At 37.7% G+C, this 20,526-nt stretch overlaps 1 protein-coding gene across 1 annotated transcript in view; it reads right to left on the bottom strand.

Moving 5' to 3' along the window:
- Positions 1-16,019, bottom strand: part of LOC119550959 — a 36,065-nt gene extending 20,046 nt beyond the window's left edge. The window contains exon 1 of the mRNA XM_037859987.1: positions 15,808-16,019. Coding sequence (XP_037715915.1) covers positions 15,808-15,825 — 18 coding nt within the window. The 5' untranslated portion in view covers positions 15,826-16,019. The remainder of the gene's footprint in view (positions 1-15,807) is intronic.
- Positions 16,020-20,526: the final 4,507 nt, after the last annotated feature.

Raw genomic sequence — 20,526 nt, 5'->3', positions numbered from 1 at the left:
GTCCACTGTCGGGATATAAACCCTTTACGTTCTGTTAGCCCGAAAAAAAGAGCAAGAACCCTAACTCTTTTAACGTTCTGCTTGTTCATAAAGATACAACCAAAAAGGGTCCAAAAATTGAAAAAGGTCAAGTGGCGGTAAATAAAAACTGTGTATGGCATAAAAGTTTATATTGCACATTTGCACACACATGCAGGCCACTTAGTCATAAACGTCTTTGCCAAGAAAAAGTACATACATATTTATACATTGTGTATAAATTTTTCAATATAATTTTATTCGCTTGCTGGCCGCTACATCTCGAATTTGGTTATCTTTGGAACGTGTGTGCGCAGCCGATTACTCTGTCCTTTTCATGTGCCCTCTGTCTGTCTCTTTCTCGAGCCCTTAAGCCGTCTCTTTCTCGTTTCCCTAGACCGTCTCTTTCATGTTGACACTGTCCGTCAAAACATTTTATTGCCTCAGCAGCGCAGAGTCGCATTAAAAACAAATCAAAGATACAAAGCACATAAATACTTTTACGAGTTGAAAGCTGTCGTATTATTTGAAAGGGAAAGCTGCGGATTCTTTCAATGGGATTTCCACCAGTTTTGTCAATTTCGTTATGATTTTTCACTCAACTGAAACTCAAGTTGGGTTATTTAACTTGAAATTCAAGGAAAGCGGAAGTGATTTGATTAGGCAATCTATTTATATACATATTCCAAACTTTGAATTTTTGTTTATTGCCCATTTAATAAATTAAAGATAAATAAGGCCATAACCGAGTTTTGCAATTAACAAGCAACTAATTACATTTTGCGGCAGCTTTTAACCGAGAACCACACGAATGCATAATAAACATATTTGCTATTTAACTTTTATATTGTTTACATGCGAAAGGGGCAGTGATTTAATAAACTCGGGCTGAACCAATAAATGGTTAATTTTAAATACCTTTATCATTAAAGCCCAGGCTAGTCAATATCCCCCGAGAAAATATACATTTGGAGAAATTCAATCATCATAAACTGGCCGGACTGAATTCAAATAAATCGTATATAGGCTTTCAGGCTTTTTAATCAACTGTTGCTCATTAATTGGCGATTCACCAACACCTCGCTGTTCTTTTGTCTGGCCGTGAAATCAATTTTTCCGAGTCAAATAAATGAAATGAAATAATCGCATGATTGATGTCCGCTAATTAACTTTGATATTATTATTATTATGATTATTGGTCTTCCAGTTTGATGGTGATGAACTGACTTGTACTCCTGAACGTGAAATGCCATTCCGGCTAGACGATCTAGAAAGCTTGTTAAGTCTGTATAATCTGGATTGGTCCTAGGTAATTATGTGCATATAAATTGTTCGTTGCAGGAACATGGATTTTATATCTTCTCTACACTTTACTTTCGCTGAATAAAGTCGAACTCAAGGCCTCTTTAAACGGCAGAACCACAGGACTTCCAGCAATTAGTCAAAAAAGGAGCCTTAAATTGAGGCCTGCGGTTAGGTCGCCTTTTCAATGGCCATTTGCCGAAATGATTTGGTAAAAGTTTTTCGATTAACCTGAATGGGGCAAGGACAACTATTATGGCTAGAAGTAGTGACATGCTATATAGTATATACCCTTCCAGCCTTTGGCCTATTTTTATGAGCGAAGTTTTAATGATTTACGAGTTATATTGCAACACATTCGCTTCACGCAAAGTTAGCCAACTTGTTTAGAGGTTTTGGCCTCAGCTGCTCCTGCAGATGCACCGAAAAATTAATTTATTTATATTTTATTTAACTTAGTTATTCAATTTTTTTAAAATTTAAAATCATTATTTAATATATATAAAAAAACAAATTCAGTTTTTTGATCAGAAACCTAAATTGAACTATGTTAAATGTTAAAGTGATAATGAAAATTCCAATTTTTCGTTTTCTCTCTCTTTGAATCTACTATAAAATAATTAATAAGGCCACAAAAATGACTGTTTGTAAGATTAAAAAATGTAAACATATCAGAGTGTAAATAATTTAATTTAAATCTTAAAAGATTTGCTAATTTTTGTTAAGTGTTCTGTAAATCAGGCAATTAATACCCATCTGGCGGAGGGCATGTTTGTCACTTTTCGGCGGAGATTTTCGAGGCAACCCAACCAAACTGAAACTGAAATCGAATTCGAGTGAGAGTCGAGTGCTCCATTGATTGAAATTTACGATTTGTGGGCCTGAGCTTGTTGTCCTCGGAACGGAAATGTTGTCATTGGCAATTCAGGGCGCCATTTCGCCTTCTGGCCAAGCGGCGCGTCACTTTTATGGCAAACGGAAGTCCTCGTGTTATTTATGTCCTGTGGGTGATCCTGGAAAGGGGATAACTTTGCGGGCAAGGAGGTATCCTCAATTATGCTTTCGCTACACGGTAAGGGGGAAAATTCTCGCCTCGAGCTTCCATTTAATAGGTTATTAGAACGCCTGGGCCGAAAAGCAAACAAAGGCCGTTGTGAAAATCCAATTAAATGTGACATCTGCCCCGAGAAAATGCACGGCGTGATTTTGATATATGGGTTAAGTCGAGTGTGAGCCCATGGCCCAATAAACAATTGATGAAACTTTCATTCGATCAGCGAGGCTAATTTATGAAGCCAACTGATTCGACGGCGATGGTAATTGACAATGGCCTAAATGACTGACTGTGGGCCAGGCCCGCAATTAGTTCCACATAATGATGCATCATTATGGCCAGTAATTCATCAACGCTGCTGCTGTTTCCGAGGTTTCGCCCTTCCCCCCCTATATCATAAATCACACACAAATTCCAGTCACTTGAGGCCCACTATGCGTATGCGCAATTTGATAAATATTCAAGACAAATATGCAAAGCTCTGTATTCTCCTATTTTTTTTTTTTGTTACCTTAACCAAAGAGCATTATTTAATCTCCTTTGCCACAGTGCCACATTTTATCAGGCCGGGGAAAAAGCGCTAATAAGTCGGCAACGTGACATTTGCCATTTGGTGGTTTGGTGGCAAATAAAGTTTTGGTCCTTGGACAGCCGGCGGCTGCAAATGAAGAAGATGACTTTATCGGGGCACGAGGAGGGCAAAAAAAATGGCTGACAAAAAGAAGGAAAACAGAAATGGCTTTGCCATGTTGCCGTGGCGAATGTAAATAGCAAAACGTGATGGGCTCGCTGGGTGGGGGGTTTTTTCTGCTGCCCTTTGGGGTGGTGAACTCGCAGCTAAAAGTGACAATAAATGCCGGCGGTTATGTATAAATTGCTAAAGTGTGCGGAAAGATTTACGGGGCCAGCCAATGGACCAGAGTGCCGCTCCAGCCCACAACCCACACCCCACTTTTCACCCATTTACCACCCACTAACCACCCACTAGCCACCCACCAGCCACCCACTAGCCACCCTCTAGTTCTCAAACAAATAAGCAAAGCTTAGGGCCTGGCCAGGTGCTTTTAGCTTGATTGCCAGCTCAGAACGGAGCGAAACAGGTGGATCTGGTGGTTCAGGTGGGTGAGGTGGTTCAGGAGGTGGTTCCATGATGGCCTGGCAAAGAGGCATCCCACCCACTCACAATGACAGCTTGGCCAGCACTCAACAAGGCCGCTTGTCGCTCTCAAGTGGCACAGATAGAGATGGCTAAAAAAGGAGGGACTTCGGTTAGGACTACCACTACTACTTCCATCTGGAGAAGGGCTCAAGGAGCTGTTGTCACACTTATAGCTGCCCCTCGGACCTAATCATCTGCTTGGGGTCAGTCGATTGGCCAGGAAATTGTTTTCAATTAGCCCCAGCCCCGTCAGTAAATGCAGATTTTTTTATAAGCCCAGCCCCCTGTGGTAAATGTATATTAAATATTTGTGGCGAAGCAGCCGACATCAGACATTATTCACAAATTTACGTATCTTTTTTTTGGGGGGGAAAGAGAAAAAGCTGTGGCCAAACATCATTACCCACCCCCCCCCCCCCCCATCATTTTCCGCTTAATGAGCCCCGAACCCCAGTTCTTATCCCCAGCTCACACTTGAACCATTTGTCGCCATATTTATTTTTAATGGTTGCTCAATTTAATCACTTCGACATCGCCGCCACACGCTGATGGACTCAAGTGGGTGGTGCTTGTGGAAAATTCAGCGGGGATTGGGTGGGAAATTCATGGCTGGCGAAAATTCGGTAAGGGAACGTTACGTTAAGAGGGAAAGTCAAGGCTCCTTTTATTTTTGTGTGGTTGAAAAATGTTTCAAGATTTCATTTTATGCGACATTTAATTAAGCGAGCGAACTTTTTTTTAAGTTTTAATGGAGGATGTCGTCGAGCACGCAAGCGATATACACGAGCATACACACAGATTCAGGAACATATAGCCATGTAGGGCACACATGCACAACGCTCCTCTCGAACGCATTACGTATTACTTTGGCACACTTTACCCAACCATTTCAGCACCCTATCGGTTACTGGGGTATACCTTATATATCCAGGGGTTTGAGACGTTTTCTGGCTTACTGATATAATATTTAAAAAGATATATATTATATTTGAAAGTATATTTAATAAAAATCAAGGTAGTAAACTTAAAAAAAAATTTTATACCTCAAGTATCATATCCATTGGTATTTAATATACAGTAAGCCAATTTTATAAGACTTTTTTCCTTTTAATAAAAAATTAATTGACTTTATTATCATAATTTAGTTAATATACAAGTTTTGGCTTACTGTATATTAATGTTATTTATTTATTTTAACAAATTAAAGCTAGTATATAATAATAAAATTAATATTTTAAAAAAGAAGGGGCGCTACTGTATATAAAATACCAATGAGGTATGATAGTTGAGGTATAAAGATTTATTTTTAAATTTACTACCTTGATTTTTTTTAAATATACCTTCAAATATATGTTACTTTTAAAATATTATTTATTAAACTTAAAGTATCAAAAAAATAATATATAGGCATTTGAAAGAGATGGTAAAATTTTTTCTTGCTCCTCAAAATTAGTCCTGATAATTTTTTTATAAAGATAAATGTTCTAGGAGTAATATATATCTACCAACGCAATTATTAAAATAAAAATTAAAATATTAATTTCTATAAAGATCCTTCAACATTTATTAATCCTTATACCCTTAATCCATCAGATTTCCGATGTAAGGGTATTGCTTTCTTTGTTAACATGGCATCTATACATTTTCCCCATTGCCCTTGCACTTTGCTTAACAGTTTATTAAATTGACTTTCAGTCGCGTGGATGCAGTAAAATATTTTGCGAGAAAATATTTGAAAATTTATTAAATCAACCCGGCAATGCATCTTCATCCTGCTCTGCATCATCCTGGATGCAGGGGGATAAATGGGTAAGAGGGTGGTAAAGGGGGGGGGGGGGGGGGGGGGCGTCAGGATGAGAGTCCTGGGCCTGCATTTTGTTGCTTGGCCAAGTGAAATGAGCTGCATCCGGTCTATAGCAGCTGCAGGCGTTGCATTCTTAACGCCCCAGCACTCTTTTGCCCACATTCACATGTCCTGCAGCTGGGAAAGGCCACGGGCTACCGCTGCATCCTGCGAGCTGCATGTGTGTGTAAGTGTGTGAGTGGGCTCCCTCTGTTCTCCACATAGTAGTACATGTGTGTGCGTACTTTATTCCTTTTCCTGTGCGCTAGCGCATTTCCGCTCCGCAGACACTGAAACTGATACGGAGGCAGGCAGCGAATTTTGATGCATTTCCGGGGAAGCCGAAGCTGCACCACGTTTAATGGTGGAGCGCGCACGCGAAGAATTTATGTTCAATCTTAGAAAAATAATGATTATCTTTTATTTTATGGTTGACCGAACGACGACATCCTTCTCCTCCTACTTCTTATGCTTCTCCTTCACCCGGTCATACATACATATTTTCCGGGATTTTTCCTGAACCAATTGATCCAAGGAGTTCGGCTTACGATTGCACTGTGTCCTGTTACAGGACAATTATCGGGCGACACAAATTGCAATTGCCCGAGGCTTCTTTGGTCAATTGATGGGCAACCATTCATTATGTCCCGGAAAACAGACAACAACAGACAACTGGGCCAACGCCCACAAAACGATTTAAATTGTGATTGGGTGGGCGTGGCTAGTGAAGGACCTCTACATGGGTTAATATCCTTGAGGGCCTCTGGCGCTGATGAAGATTTGATAGTGCGGTTGACTGGCACAGCTGCCAAGTTATGCACTTTCTCGGTGCAGCCGGAGATTATAAATCTTGGTTTTAAATGGGGGAATACAAAGACACAAATTAGAAATTGAGGTTGAAACTAGGGCCTTAAAGGATCTAAGAATAAAGGGAATTTAAACTAGCAAGATGGATAATATTTATTATAATAATTGTCGTCATGTTACAAATCTTTAAGTTTTATATGGAATATCTTTTTCTATAAAAACTAGACAGTGAGGATAAACTTGCGGCTTAAGAGTTCTGAGAAAGAATTGGATATTTAACATTTATTAATATTTAGATCTTTATAAAATATCGTATCTATTAATTTTATAACATTTTACAAATCTATCATTTTTAAAAGAGGTATAGTATTTCAAAAAGGTAATATCTTAATACCAAGGCTAGCCACTATTTATTTGGGGATCAATTGGAGTGCAGTTCAGTACATATAGATTAGCTTTAAAAATGCTCCCATGCATAAGATCCTAAAATATTTTCTGCTTTATTATCTTTTTACCTGTTGTAAATGCCATCCATAAATTTCTGCCAAACTTTAAACACCCCCACATATTCACAGAAATTATTCAAGTGTTGCCTCATCATTATTTCGAAGTGTGCGAGGCGAGGTAACAGCCACATCCTTGGGACTTTCGGTCTCTCAGTCCTTCAGACTTTCAGACTTCAAGACAGGAAACCGGATAGTACTCCCTTTCTTCAGTTTGTGCGGCGCGTGTAAGAACTTTTCACGGATAACGTCACTCAAGGCGAGATGTATTCAAGCCCCGCAAATGACGTAACCTGCCTCCTGGAGAGCTCAAAAATGTGGCCGCGCAAATAATGTCCGACCATAAATTCCAATTAAAGTTGCCTACCAGTTACCACTCTAACCAGTAGACGAAAAACCCAGCTAAATCGCCAAGTGCGGTGCTGTATGTTTTGGTTTTGATTAAGTATACGCCCCGTGGCAAATGCTGCAGCAATAGTGAGCCGCATGTGGCACATTCGTTGGTTGCATTCAAATGGCACTGGCATTTGGCCCAGCTGCATTCCATTTTCGATTCCCATTTCAATTCATTGGGGGCGGTGGTTTTGAATGGGCGGTGGGTGGTGTTCAGTAGGCGTGGCAGTTCGAGTGGAGTGGAGTTAACTTTTTTGGCTCGCCATGTTGACTTTGCGTTTAATTGTTTTATTGTCCGCCAAGTGTTGGCCATCACACAGTCGCACAGTCACACTTGAAGTTTGCTCTCTGCCGGCCAGTTTGGCCTGTCGTTGACCTCGTTGGCGTATTCCCGCCCCGGGATTCTCCGGTTTTCTGGCCATCTCCTCCATGGATATTTCATTCGCATCCATATATACTCTTTTTTTTTTTTTTGCCGCTTTTCAGTTCGCTGAGTTGTCGAATTCAGAAAAAGAGGGAGAACCGTCGACCGTCGACCGTCGCCTGCTGTCTGATATACGAGCTTCTGCCGGCTGCACAAATTATGCCAAGTGCAATACTTGAGGCACTGGCCGGGAAGTGGGCGTGGCACGGCCACCGCCTTCGCCTCCCTCAGCAGATTGGCGGCTTTAATTAACTTCAGGCACAGCGCAAAAATGTGTTACCCAAAATGGGTCATCTCTCTATTTTTATTTATTGTAACAATTTGTTTCAGTTTCAACATGTTTTTCAATTTATTCGTTGCTTAAAACGTTTAAAACTCCTATAAATTTTTTATTTGTATTCCTCCCGCTCATATTATTGTTTTTATTTAATTCATAACGGAAAAAATGGTATACCCAAAGGGTTCATCACTTTGGTTTACTCTCAAACTTTTATTTATTGTTGAAAATAAAGTTGCATTTCCATATAAATTTCACTCTATTTTTTTCTTTATAAATATAACGTTTAAAACCCCATGCATTTTTTATTTAAATGCCATTCACATTATGTTTTTTATATTATTTATTAATAAAAAATTGTAAATGTTTTACTCAATTGGGGCATCACTTTGGTTTATCCTCATACATTTTTTAAGTTCTTAAAAATGTTTTAACGTTAAAATATTTATTTCTAATATTTACATGACATTTTTTTAAACCCTATGAAGTTTGTATTTATATGCATTTTATACATGTAATTGTTTTTATATAATTTGTAAATAAATAATAATAGTTCCATTTATTGAATGATTCGAAACCATAATTAAATATACAAATAAACAAATCAAAAAATTCTGAGACTTGTGATAAATGTAAATCTTAACATGAAATTGAGAAGAATTCAAGAATTCCTCTCTCTGTAAGTGAAAATCTCATTACTCCGTGCGTGTATTTTCTTTGATTCACCATCGCATGCACATGAATTCGTTAAGACTCGCTTTAATTTCAATTTTTATTAACAAGCAACTTCATTAAGGAACTGCAGTTGCAACAGCAACAATTCATGCTGCCCTTGTAAACTTGTCCTTATCCTTTTCCCCACACTTAGCCCAGTCTAAGCTGGCTTTAACAGGACATTAAGCCGACATATACACATAATAAACGTTGCATGTGTTTGCGTTGCGGTCTCAGACGGAACCAAAATATTTGGAGACTACAAAGTGCAACAACACGAAAGTTCTTCCAGGTGGCTGAGCAGACAAACCCGAACCTAAACAAAATACCCAAAACACCGGAAAACAAACAGCAGGAGAATTACTTTAATGGCCATTGGCCACATCCTCCACCTCTCTCTCTTGGCCAACATTTCTTGGCCAAGGTGAGCAATTGCGTGCCGGCCATCCATAAGTTTTCCGCCTGTTGGCAATCCGGTCACATAGCCATCCATTCCTTTGGACCCACGTCAGCCACTTCCGAATGCACACACAGTTGACTTGTCAGCCTGTTAATTTGCTAAATAATTTTCGAATCCGCTCTGCCCTTTTTCGAAACGAAACGTAACTCAAGTTGGCACGCCCTCTTCGGAAGGCAAACGTACGAAGTATTTGGGATGCGCATCTGAGACCCAAATGTATCAGATGTACCTTAGTTTAAGAACCATTCCATGTAACATATGAAAATAAATTGACAATACTTTTAAATAGAACAATTATCCTAGCCAAGTATTTATTTTTTTACCTCTAATATATTAAATATTATGGTTAGGAAATGGGGTTCTTTTTAAATACATATCCTCTTATTTTTTACAGCTAATAATGTTTAAATATAGGATAGAAAATATAGGATAGGAGCTTTTTTATACGCATATAGTTTTGATTTCACATATAGTGTTAAGTTTAATTTATTTATTATTATCTGTGTATTTATGCCAACTATTTACTTATATACACTTAAGATCTTTTAAATATTTAATCAAAACAATTGTTGAAGGATATATATTACTTTCTTTTGATTTAGATTTGTTTAAGATAAAAAAGATTATTTTTTCCAATCTTTAATACCCAGTACCTAATCTAGGTAAACAAAAGTATTACCATCACTAACAGAATTCGGCTTAGGCTAATTCTAAATGGTAAGGATACATTTTCGGGGCAGGGGCGAAACTATTTATGATTTCCCAACACGATTCGTCCTACACCTTTTGCTACTCCTTCGTTTATTTGTTTGTCGTTTGCTGACTACGTGAGCTGGTTTGGCGTTTAAAAAAATAGCCGATGAATCCCATGTCCTTCACACACACAGGCTCACACTTTCATCAATTAGCGCTGAAGATTTAATTGTGGCACGTGTGAACTTAATTAAACGGCATTAGCTTGTGTAATTGCAGGCACGATACGAACGCGGACCTATATATAGAACCTAACCAGGCCATAATTACGGCTTTCCCCCCAAAAAAAAAGGATAATTAAAGTGCAACTTTGGCCACTGCATTTGCATTCCAATTAATTTCTGAGCACGCATGCAATATGCATTTTTTCTCGCTTTACTTTTGTTTGGCAGCTACCTGGGTGAAAATGGTAACACAGCTCAAAAAAAAAAGGAGAGGTTCGTTATTATTTTACAGCTACGGGGAAAGTGTTTTAGGGGGTTCCCAACTTTAGTTGCATTTAATTAGCATTATTGTCATGGCAACGCCAAAACCCATTTGCGGTGTAAATTAACTTGGTTTCCAAACGAGAGAGTTGATTACCCCAAAATCATCCTTTCACATAGAAACAATTTTAATTATATTAAGCACCTGGCATGTTTATTAATTGTGCAAGCAAATTATGGAGCTGTAAATTGCGGTTGAGTCTGGGTTCATTTGATCAGGTCAACATATTTGCCAGCCACACGGATCCTGTTGCAAAGGAGGAGATATATATTTGTTGAGGTAAATCTTGAAATATCCCGGGTTTAGTGAAATTTAAAGTGCTAAAGGCAATTAGAGAGATTTGAAGTTTATCAGAACATTTTACATGCTCCTAATTAGCTAAACTGAACTGCTAATTCAATATCTCCTCAGCTCAAAGTGTTTTTCGCAATCAGAGCATGCAAAATTACAAACAAAACAAGAACATTCATTTGGCTTACTAAAAATGGGTAATATATACATATTTGCAGAAGTAATTCTTGAAATCCATCTATCTTAAAGCTATCCCGTGTTTTATAAAATTTAAAGTGCTAAGGGCAAATAGAAAGCATTGAAGCTTATCAGAAAATTTTACAATCTCCTAATTGGTTAAACTGAACTGCTAATTTAATATTTCTCCAGCTCAAAAATGTTTTTCGCAATCAGAACATGCAAAATTACAAACAAAACACGAACATTTATCTTAAGGTTGGCTACTCTACACAGTTTATGGCTTGTTGACCTTAAGTTATCCCGGTTTAATAAAATTTAAAGTGTTAAGGGCAATTAGAAAGCCTTTAAGTTTACCAGAAAATTGTACATGCTCCTAATTAGTTCAACTGAACTGCTAATTCAATATCTCCTCAGCTCAAAATGTTTTTCGCAATCAGAACATGAAATATTACAAATAAAACACGAATATTCATTTTAAGGTTGGCTACTTTACACAGCAAATGTCTTCTCGAAAACATGAAACATATATTTGCAGAGGATTTTCTTGAAATCCAGCTACCTTAAGTTATCCCGGTTTAATAAAATTTGAAGTGTTAAGGGCAATTAGAAAGCCTTAAATTTATCAGAACATTTTACATGCTCCTAATTAGTTAAACTGAGCTGCTAATTCAATATCTCTTCCGCTCAAAAATGTTTTTCGCAATCAGAACATGCAAAATTACAAACAAAACACGAACATTCATTTTAAGGTTGGCTACTTTACACAGCTTATGGCTTATTGAAAATGCGAAATAAATATTTCCAGAGATAATTCTTGAAATCCAGCTATCTTAAGGCTATCCCGGTTTTATACAATTTCAAGTGTTAAGGGCAATTAGAAAGCCTTAAAGTTTATCAGAACATTTTACATGTTCCTAATTAGTTCAACTGAACTGCTAATTCAATATCTCTTCAGCTCAAAAATGTTTTTCGCAATCAGAACATGCAAAATTACAAACAAAACACGAACATTCATTTTAAGGTTGGCTACTTTACACAGCTTATGGCTTATTGAAAATGGGAAAATGCTCAACATTCCGATGCCAAAACATAACCACCGACAGTGGATGCAATTTTCCACAAACTTATTTATTTAACTGACGTGTTTTTCGGCTGTGGGGCGTGTTCAAAACATGCGGCGAATGCTAATCATGCAATTTGTTCTATATATATTATACGTATATCCAATGCCGAGCTGTGCTTTTGCATTTCGTTAAGCCGACAAGCTTTGATGAGGACTTTTGGGTAAAGTCAGGGTAAAACAACGATAACTGCAAATTATAATGGAAGGCCAGGATAAAGCATGGTTAAAATAATAAACATTGAAAATGCTGTTCTAATTTTGTCGGTCATAATGCATCTCCGAAATTACCTGAAACTGCAAACAACATTTTGGGTGCGCAAACGAGAGAGGCTTATTTAATTCAGTGTGATAACCATACTGTTGTTGTTTTCGAACCGAATTTCCGTTGAAATTCTTGTCATTGCACTTAAATAATGTAAATATAATTTGGCTATTTGAGCACATTTTATGCGAGCTCATGTTTCATGGCCGGGCCAAAATGGTAGACATGTTTTTGTTTCCATTCTGTTTGCCATTTCATTTGGCTGCATTCAGGTGACAATGCAACTAATTACAGTCAACAATGTGGCATGCTGCCACCCGAAGTTCCCCGTGCCCCCTCGAGTCGCGTTGAATAAATCAGAAAGTAATTAAAACAACATGAAATGCGACTGTGAGTTACAGTCACAGTCCTCACAGCTTCGGCTGCCGTTTGAGTTCCAGTTTCAGTTTCAGGTTCCGTTTCCGTTCCAGCGGAAGCTGCACTTGCCATCCCTGTATTGCTGTATTGCGGTGCCACCGTTTAGCAAACAAAACAAAATGAAAGTGGAAATTAAGGGGCGACACTAGCTGGTCATCCAATACCCTTTGAAAATTTAGCCAGTTTAAGAACATTTTAGAACATTTCAAAGCTTTCCTAGGTAGATACAAAAAAATAGCTATTGGATAAATTTTTTACAGGCCTTAAAATAATATTTTACTTTATTCACAAAATATAAAATGTATTTTAAGGACAAGTAATTTTATAAGTCAATCCTAATTATTAAATTATTATATTATTAATAAAAATAAACTTTCAGCTATTTATGGATGGTTTTTAATAATATTATTGGAATTTTAAAACATTTTTGGTGGTATACTCTACTATGTTTTTGATACATTTTTAAAAGAATATCATTAATACCATTATGTTTTTGTGACATTTTTAAAAGAATATCATTAGTACCATATAAATATATATAAATAAACATGCGAAAATCTTAATTTCTGCTAGAAATAACTTAATACTGATATAAGGAATGGATGTTTTTTAAAGAATTTTTTGAACTCATGTTAACTAATTTTAAAACATCTTTATAGCTAAACTTTATTGTATTTTTGCTATATTTTTTTTTCAAGCCCATCAATAATATTGTAAATAAAAAGCAGTATTTATTCGACTAGTTGTAAGTACTTTTCCATGTCTTCTCAAAGTTATAAGCATAAATGTTTGCCAAATGTCTCTTTTCAGGGTATACAAAGCAAAACCAACAATGAGAACCATCGGTCGTAGGAAGCGCAGCCTCAACAAAACAACTGGGAATAGGGAATATCTTGGGATGGTTGTGTTCCCAAGGATTCAAGGGAGGCAAAAACAAGCAGTGTGCTGCTGAAAATGGAAAAAATGTAGAAGCAAAACAAACTTAATTTACGCTTATTTGCGTTGACAAATGCTTGCAAAAGGAGTGCAACTTTTAATTGCAAAATTCATTTAATTTACCCATGCAAAGCGATTGTTATGGCAAGCGCAGTTAACTGGCTGACAAAGTGAATTGGGTTTTGTGTTTGGACCATTTACAATTTTTCAGTTTTCTAGAGCACCTACATAATGTATATGTATTCAATGTCTCACATTAGTGTCACTTTTATGATAATTAGCGAAGGACTTTCAGCTCCAGGGTGGCCATACGTCATGGCCAGCTGTCAATTGGGCCAAAGGATTTATGGCCAAGTTTAATCAGCATCCGGCCACCATAAAATTCAAAATCAATTTGGCCATGGCAGGCATAAAGTTTTCGAAAAGTGGCCAGAGCAAGAAATCTACATTAGTTGCGGCGAAACTGGGTGCGCTCACACTTTTTGCAGCCAGTGTCTTTCTGTTTCTTGTTTTTATACCCATTACCCAAAGATTATAAGGGTATATTAGATTCCTATAAGGTATATATATTCATGATCAGGATCACTTGCCGTGCAAACTAGCCATGCCCGTCTGTCCCCGTATCCGTACGAACGCTGAGACCTCGGAATCTGCTGATTCTTGAGGTTCTTACGCAGCAAAATTTTATTTCAGCAGGGTGCCATGCCCACTCTAATGTCTGTCTAGCACCCAAAGGGGATTTTGTTCTGATTGTCAAGACCCTTCTACATGCCAAAAATGGTTTAAGTCGGACCATTTACTAAAAAGTTATAAGCAAATAAAAAGTGCAATCTGGGAAACAGCCGATTTGCTGCATGCATATCCCCATCTCCCTCGCACTACACTTGGGTAACGGGTATCTTTTAGTCGTGGTCGTCAACTATAGCGTTTTTTCTTGGTTTTTTTTCTGCCGCAGGCGGAATTTTCATTAAAGCATTTTTGATGTCTAATTTGCATATTTTTGCAGCTGGCCGAGTTGCATGCCGACACTCTGAGGCAGGCAAGTGACACGTTAAGCATTCAAAAGCGGGTGGAAAATGGAAAATGCTTGGGGGGGTGGCGAAAGCAGGAAAGGCCCACTGCACTCGAAAGAAAAGTGCAAGCTTTTCTCTGCTGATGGCCGGCTGTCGCCCGTCACTCTCCTTTCCCCCATCCCCTACTTTCTCCCCCTGCCAGCTACTTTCTCCTCATCCCCAGATTTTAGCCAGGACAAAGTGTCGAGTGGTAACACTAATTCGCATGCTGCCCGAACAAGAGCAGCAACATGCAAAATGCACACACACACATACATTGTACACACACCCATCCTTCGAGGGGTTTTCCTCCTTTTTTTCCTCCTTTTTTCCCTATGTGCTCAGATTTTCAGCTAAATTTGTGCCAGCGCTTTTTCCGCTTGCTTTTTGTTAATTTCCAATTTTCAAACCATTTCTGTGCATGCACAGCTGCTCTGCTATACGTGTGTGTCTACGTGTGGGTTCGGTCAACATTTCGTTTGGCTCATGGCATTAATTCAATTACTGTTTGCATATTGCCGTAAAAGAGATCCAAGCTCATGTAAGTTTCATCGTTCCGGCAGCTCCGCTTAAAAGGATGCCGGAGCTGGATTTGGATTTGGATTCGAATGCCCCATGCATCCTCGCAAGGAGAGCTTTAAATTGCGCCCCAAATTATGTTGGTTACCCGAAACAGCAGGGCGAAAATTACACAGCATGCCGGAAAAGTATCCGAACTTACAGTGGCCACAAAAATTTTGAGAAATCGAAAATTTCCAGGAAATTAATCTCTGAATTAGAAGAATATTTTATTTTTAAAGTTATAATAACTCAAATTGCATTTAAAATATTTTATTATTCATATAATATCCTTGCTATTGGCATCCTTTACATCTCTATTTTTGCCAGATTAAAATATCTGTATATTGGTACTCCAAAACAGAACAAAAAAAGTTATGCAGAATGCCAGAAAAGTTTCAGATGCCACAAAAGTTTCTTGTTTTTAAGTTTAAAGAATATTAAATTTATAACGATGTGAAAGTTGTACATTGTATTCACGAATTTGTATTATCCTTAATATCCTTTTATATTCAAGATTAAAATGCCTATATTTTAGTTATTCGAAATAAAATGCCAGGAAAATGTTAAAACGTACAGCTGTAAAAAAAATTTATTTTAAAAAATGCATCTCCGATTGGGAAAAAAATTTCATTCTTTATATCCACATTTATTTATTTATATCAAATTATTATCTGTGCATAAACTATGTTTGTTATCCTAGTATTTTCCAGTGGATCCCAAACTTTTTCAAATTTGAAGTACCCATCTATTCTTGTTTATGTTTGTCTTCATTCCCAAAAACGTTGTACTTACCAATGCTTTGGAACACATGGCTCAACAGTGCTAAAGCCTTCTACCAGATTTTTGTGGATTTTTAAGAGGGGTTGTGTGTGCACACACTCGGGGAGATTTTTCACAGGCAACTTGCAGATCCTTGTTTCATATTCCGTAACAGTTGCAGTAATTTCCATGTATTTCCGAAACTGAATGAAATTCAAACTCAAACTTCACGCTGACGATTCAGAGCGATCGCGACGCGTTTCTTTGCGGGCTTCAGCCGTTGGTGCGAATGAGCCACCAGGAGCCAGATGCTTGGCCATTTATAATCTGGCCCAGAAGTGGCAACGGGTTAAGCGCCCTGGACGATGCTATTGTTAGATATGCCACCTGTTGGTATATAGCAGAGCGATTGACATTGGGAGCGGAAAAGCCAGCGGAACGCTCATAATAATAACTCCACTATCATTCTGTGTAAATACAGGGGCGGTCAGTCAAATAGTACTGGAAATTTATTTCGTTTTCCCCTTTTATTTATAAAAGAAACTGTATCCACCCATTCATTTCTAAAACCAATATATATATTATATAAAAACTTAACCAAATAAATCCTTAAATCCTGTATAAATGGTATAATATCGTGATACAAATATGAAATCCTTTTGAGACCATAAAGAAATTCTCGATACATTTCACAAAGAATCACTCATATATAAAAATAGGAACTTTATAGATCTATAAATCATATCTACAATTTATAATCATCTACAATTTATAGATCTATAAAGTTATATGTAAGTTCTTAGGTATTTTTTTTCGGGGTGTAGGTAGTATATCAAAAATTGATATCTTTGATTGTATCTTGAACTACATTAAAACTGATTAACAATTTAAAAATTTATTAGGGAATTAATGCTTATAATATATATTGTAAGTTAAGACCATTTGTTTAAAAATACCACATCATATCTGAAATGTACATAGGTATATCTTTTATAGTTTTAATTGCACTGCTATATTGGTGACCCCGACTGTGGCTCTGCAGTAAGAAGGATAAAGCTGGACGTCGTCATCAGCGGAATTATATAGAGTGCATACTAACGTAAAAGTGGCAACTAACTGAGCGGTGGCAGCCTGCTTATCGCCCCACAAACACACACAGATACAGGAAGAAAGGGATAGGGATAGAACGCTAGAGGGAGACAGAGAGAAAGCGGGACAGGAAGACTCACCCACACTGTGCAGTGGAATATCCCACCAGGCAGATAACATTTGAATTTTCGGCTGATTTATGGGCATAACACGAAACTAACCCACTGACATATCGGAACAAGCTACAACAAAAAACAAGGCAGCAATTTCCACTATGACGCAGTTGAGAGAGCAAATTGAATCGATTCGGTTATTGCGGCTTTAATTTTCAAACAAATCGACAGCTGATGACCGAACTGAGTACGGGTATTCACCGAAAAAGCTTTGTTTGACTCATAAAAATATTCACAGACCGAAATTGAAGTTCTTAATTAATTCAATCAATAAATTCCGATACCTTTTGTCAGGCAATAAAACAAAGAAAAGCCAAATGATGTGACAGTTTTCCCTGGTAGTTGGCCAGTTTTGTCTGCATTTCTTTTCTGACTTTCCTCGCTTTCACCTTGGCTAAACCATATTTATGGTTCTCGGTTCTTTTTGGCTTGAAGTTGTCTTTTTTTGAAATTATTTGATACCCTTTGAATTTTAGGTTAATATTCCTTCTGAAAACTTTAAAGTTGTAAAAACAATTTCATTTTGAATGTATTTAGATCTATTAAAAAAAATGTTGTAGTTAAATATTTAAGTTATCATTTATTTATTGGTTAAGGTGTTAATCAAGTTCTATGAAAATAATTTAAAGATCTTTCTTAAATATCCATTTTGATATTATCTTAATAATTATAATGAGTTTTGTTCTTCAAAAAAATATATTTTATAAGGTTTGTTGATACTACAAATTAAACCCACTTCCATATTTCGGTATAATATGTATAGGGAACTGAACTTCTGGAGTTTTTCCCTGTGACTAGCAGTTTTTATGAATCCACTTTGGTTTTATTTCATAAAAAAGGAATATTTTCTAATGTTTTTTTTTTTGCTTAAAACCAAACCCATTTCGATGTTCTGGTATTTTATATAGGGTATTGAACATATGGAGTTGCTCTTTGTTAGCTTTTCCTCATTTTCCTTTTCCTTGGAAACGCCAAGCATTTTTCATAGTCGCTTCACATATTTGCGAAGCGTTTGCTTTCGGGTTAAACGCTTTTATTGCATTCTGCAGATGGCGATGTGACATTATTGGCCCTGTGTTCCCCCTGCCCCACCACTTACGATCTAATAAACTTTACATTTGTTTGGTTTTCGGTTTCTTTCTTTTTTTGTTCTCATTGAGTCTGCTGCTTGATATTGCCCTCAGACTGGCCAGTATTTTTACCGGACTCCTTCCAGACCGGCTTCTATTTTTTATGCCAAGTCCTCATCTGCAGCCGGCCAACCGGCCAACTTCCTTCCATTGTTGACTTCGCTTTAATGCCCCCTGCTTTTTGTGGCTTTGCGACTCTGTCGCTTTTCACTCATTTCATTTTCGGACATTTACTTAGTCTATAAGGTTGCCAGTTGACATTTCCCTGCCCGCTTTTCCACTTTTCTCGGGACTTTGACATCTTAAAGTTTATCAAATAGTGGCCACAACTTTTTGCACAGCTTTTGTGTATGTATTGTATATATTTTCTGCGGTCATGCTTTGTGGCTTCAGCTTCTTCTCCTCCACGTTTCTATATTTATTTATGCAGATCTCTGCTTTTCCATAAACTTTTATTTGCCTTTGTACACGGAATGCATAACAGGGTTTGTTTTATTTTCACTGGCATTCCTGTGAAGCAATTAAAAAGTATTATTTCTGCGTATAACGGGGCGTATGCTTAATTTCCAGCAGCTGTAGCTTGCAGGGGAAATTTTTTAATTAGAGTGCAGTTTCCCATTTTACTGGCGATCCCTCCCTCAACCCACTGACCCAGTGAAATTCGGGTGCATTTCCCGAATAACCACGACCAAGGACAAGGACAAGTTCATTAAATTCTGGTATTGCCAGCCCAAGGGGGTTTTGCTTTAATTAATTTTCCGGCTGCAGTTTGTCAGGTATTCGAATTACATGCTGCATGTGTGATATGTGTGCGATATGGGGCTGCCCAGGCTTCCTAATCAGCGAATAATCTTTATGGAGAGTGACGCACATACCGTGGGGCAATCAAACGCCCACCGATGCCTTTTGCTGAAGCATAAATCACACAAAACTACATATTCCCCATATTCCCGACACTTACATATACGCTTATCGGTGGTTTTGGCGGCTGATTGCCACTGCCATTGCCACCGCCGACTGCCTGTCTATTGGGCTGCCCTTCAATTTTATTCAATAAGTTCCGTTTATGGCTCGGACACGCTCTCGCCATCTATCTATATGGCTGGGCAGATATATAATCCCATCCCGGTTATTGTAACTAATATCGAACATGGCTTTTAATTGAATTTCACGCGCTCCCCATAAAGTTACAGCGTGTCCAGATCGCAACTTTATGGCTCCTCTGGCTGGATATTTATATCGGGATATATATGGGGATATATATAGCGTGCGTCTCGTTTAATTGCCAGCGCTTCTTGTTATGGCAATCGTAAAATCCGTGGCTCTGTTATTGCAGTGTTCCTAGTATATAATAATAATAATAACTGTAATAATGGACAGTGACATCACTGCGGATAACGTATGAGGTCTATAGAGAGAGAGAGCTTGTAAAATTAATCGAATACCAAATTAAACGGAATTGTTCATTAGCCTCCATGTCCGCAATTCAGTGCAAGTATTAAAGGGCAAGCCTGTATACGCTTTTTAATTACCAACTGATTATTGCGATCCCAAGCTCGTTATCAGCATTTATTATTGTTGGCCAAAGGAAAAGTTTCTTATCGAACTTTGATGACGTATAAATGGGGTTTCGATAGAAAAGGTGTGAAATCGCTGTCGTCTGTTTGCCTTGCCAATATTTTTTAAATTGGTAGAATATACTTTGGCCATATATATCATAAAAATCAAAGTTACATACCAAGATAATCACTTGGGAAGTTACAAACAGATAGCTAATAAATGTTATCTGTTGCTATTAAGTTTATTAATAATATGTGTTTAGTTTTATCAAGAAGTCTGGTAAATAGTAACAAGATTGGAGATTTTAATAAAGCATAATTACAATTGAATAATTATTTTATTCGGATTTCCGCTTCCCCTGCCAAGCACAATCTTTACTCTACAAGAGTGCGCAATAAGCTTTTCATTAAGAAACCCCCAGTGATTTGGAAACCACTCCATTTGGTTTTGATTAGATGCCATTCTGATAATCATGTTATCAAATTTCCTGGCTATTTCATTTGTTTATGGTGGCCAATAGTTAATTAGTCACTTAGGCCATGCGCTCTTCGGATCCATATCGCTGCCGGAATTCTTTCCGCTGACAGTGCTAAAGAAGTGGGTGTTGTAAATTAAATTATACCCAATGCGCCAGGTGATTTTTCTTCGGGGGCTGACTCAAGTGCATGGCGACCGAGTGAACGAGTGAGTTGCCAACCAGCTGGCTGACAGAAAACGGACGCGGAGTGGCATTGGAAATTGTTTTACTACGGGGCCATTTACAAAACAATTACACTTATTTGTGCCCCATTTAACAGCGC

Source organism: Drosophila subpulchrella, chromosome 2R (assembly GCF_014743375.2).
Source record: "Drosophila subpulchrella strain 33 F10 #4 breed RU33 chromosome 2R, RU_Dsub_v1.1 Primary Assembly, whole genome shotgun sequence".
NCBI lineage: Eukaryota > Metazoa > Arthropoda > Insecta > Diptera > Drosophilidae > Drosophila > Drosophila subpulchrella.
Note: the sequence above shows the minus strand (reverse complement) of the source record. Positions and strands in the feature narration are given on the sequence as shown.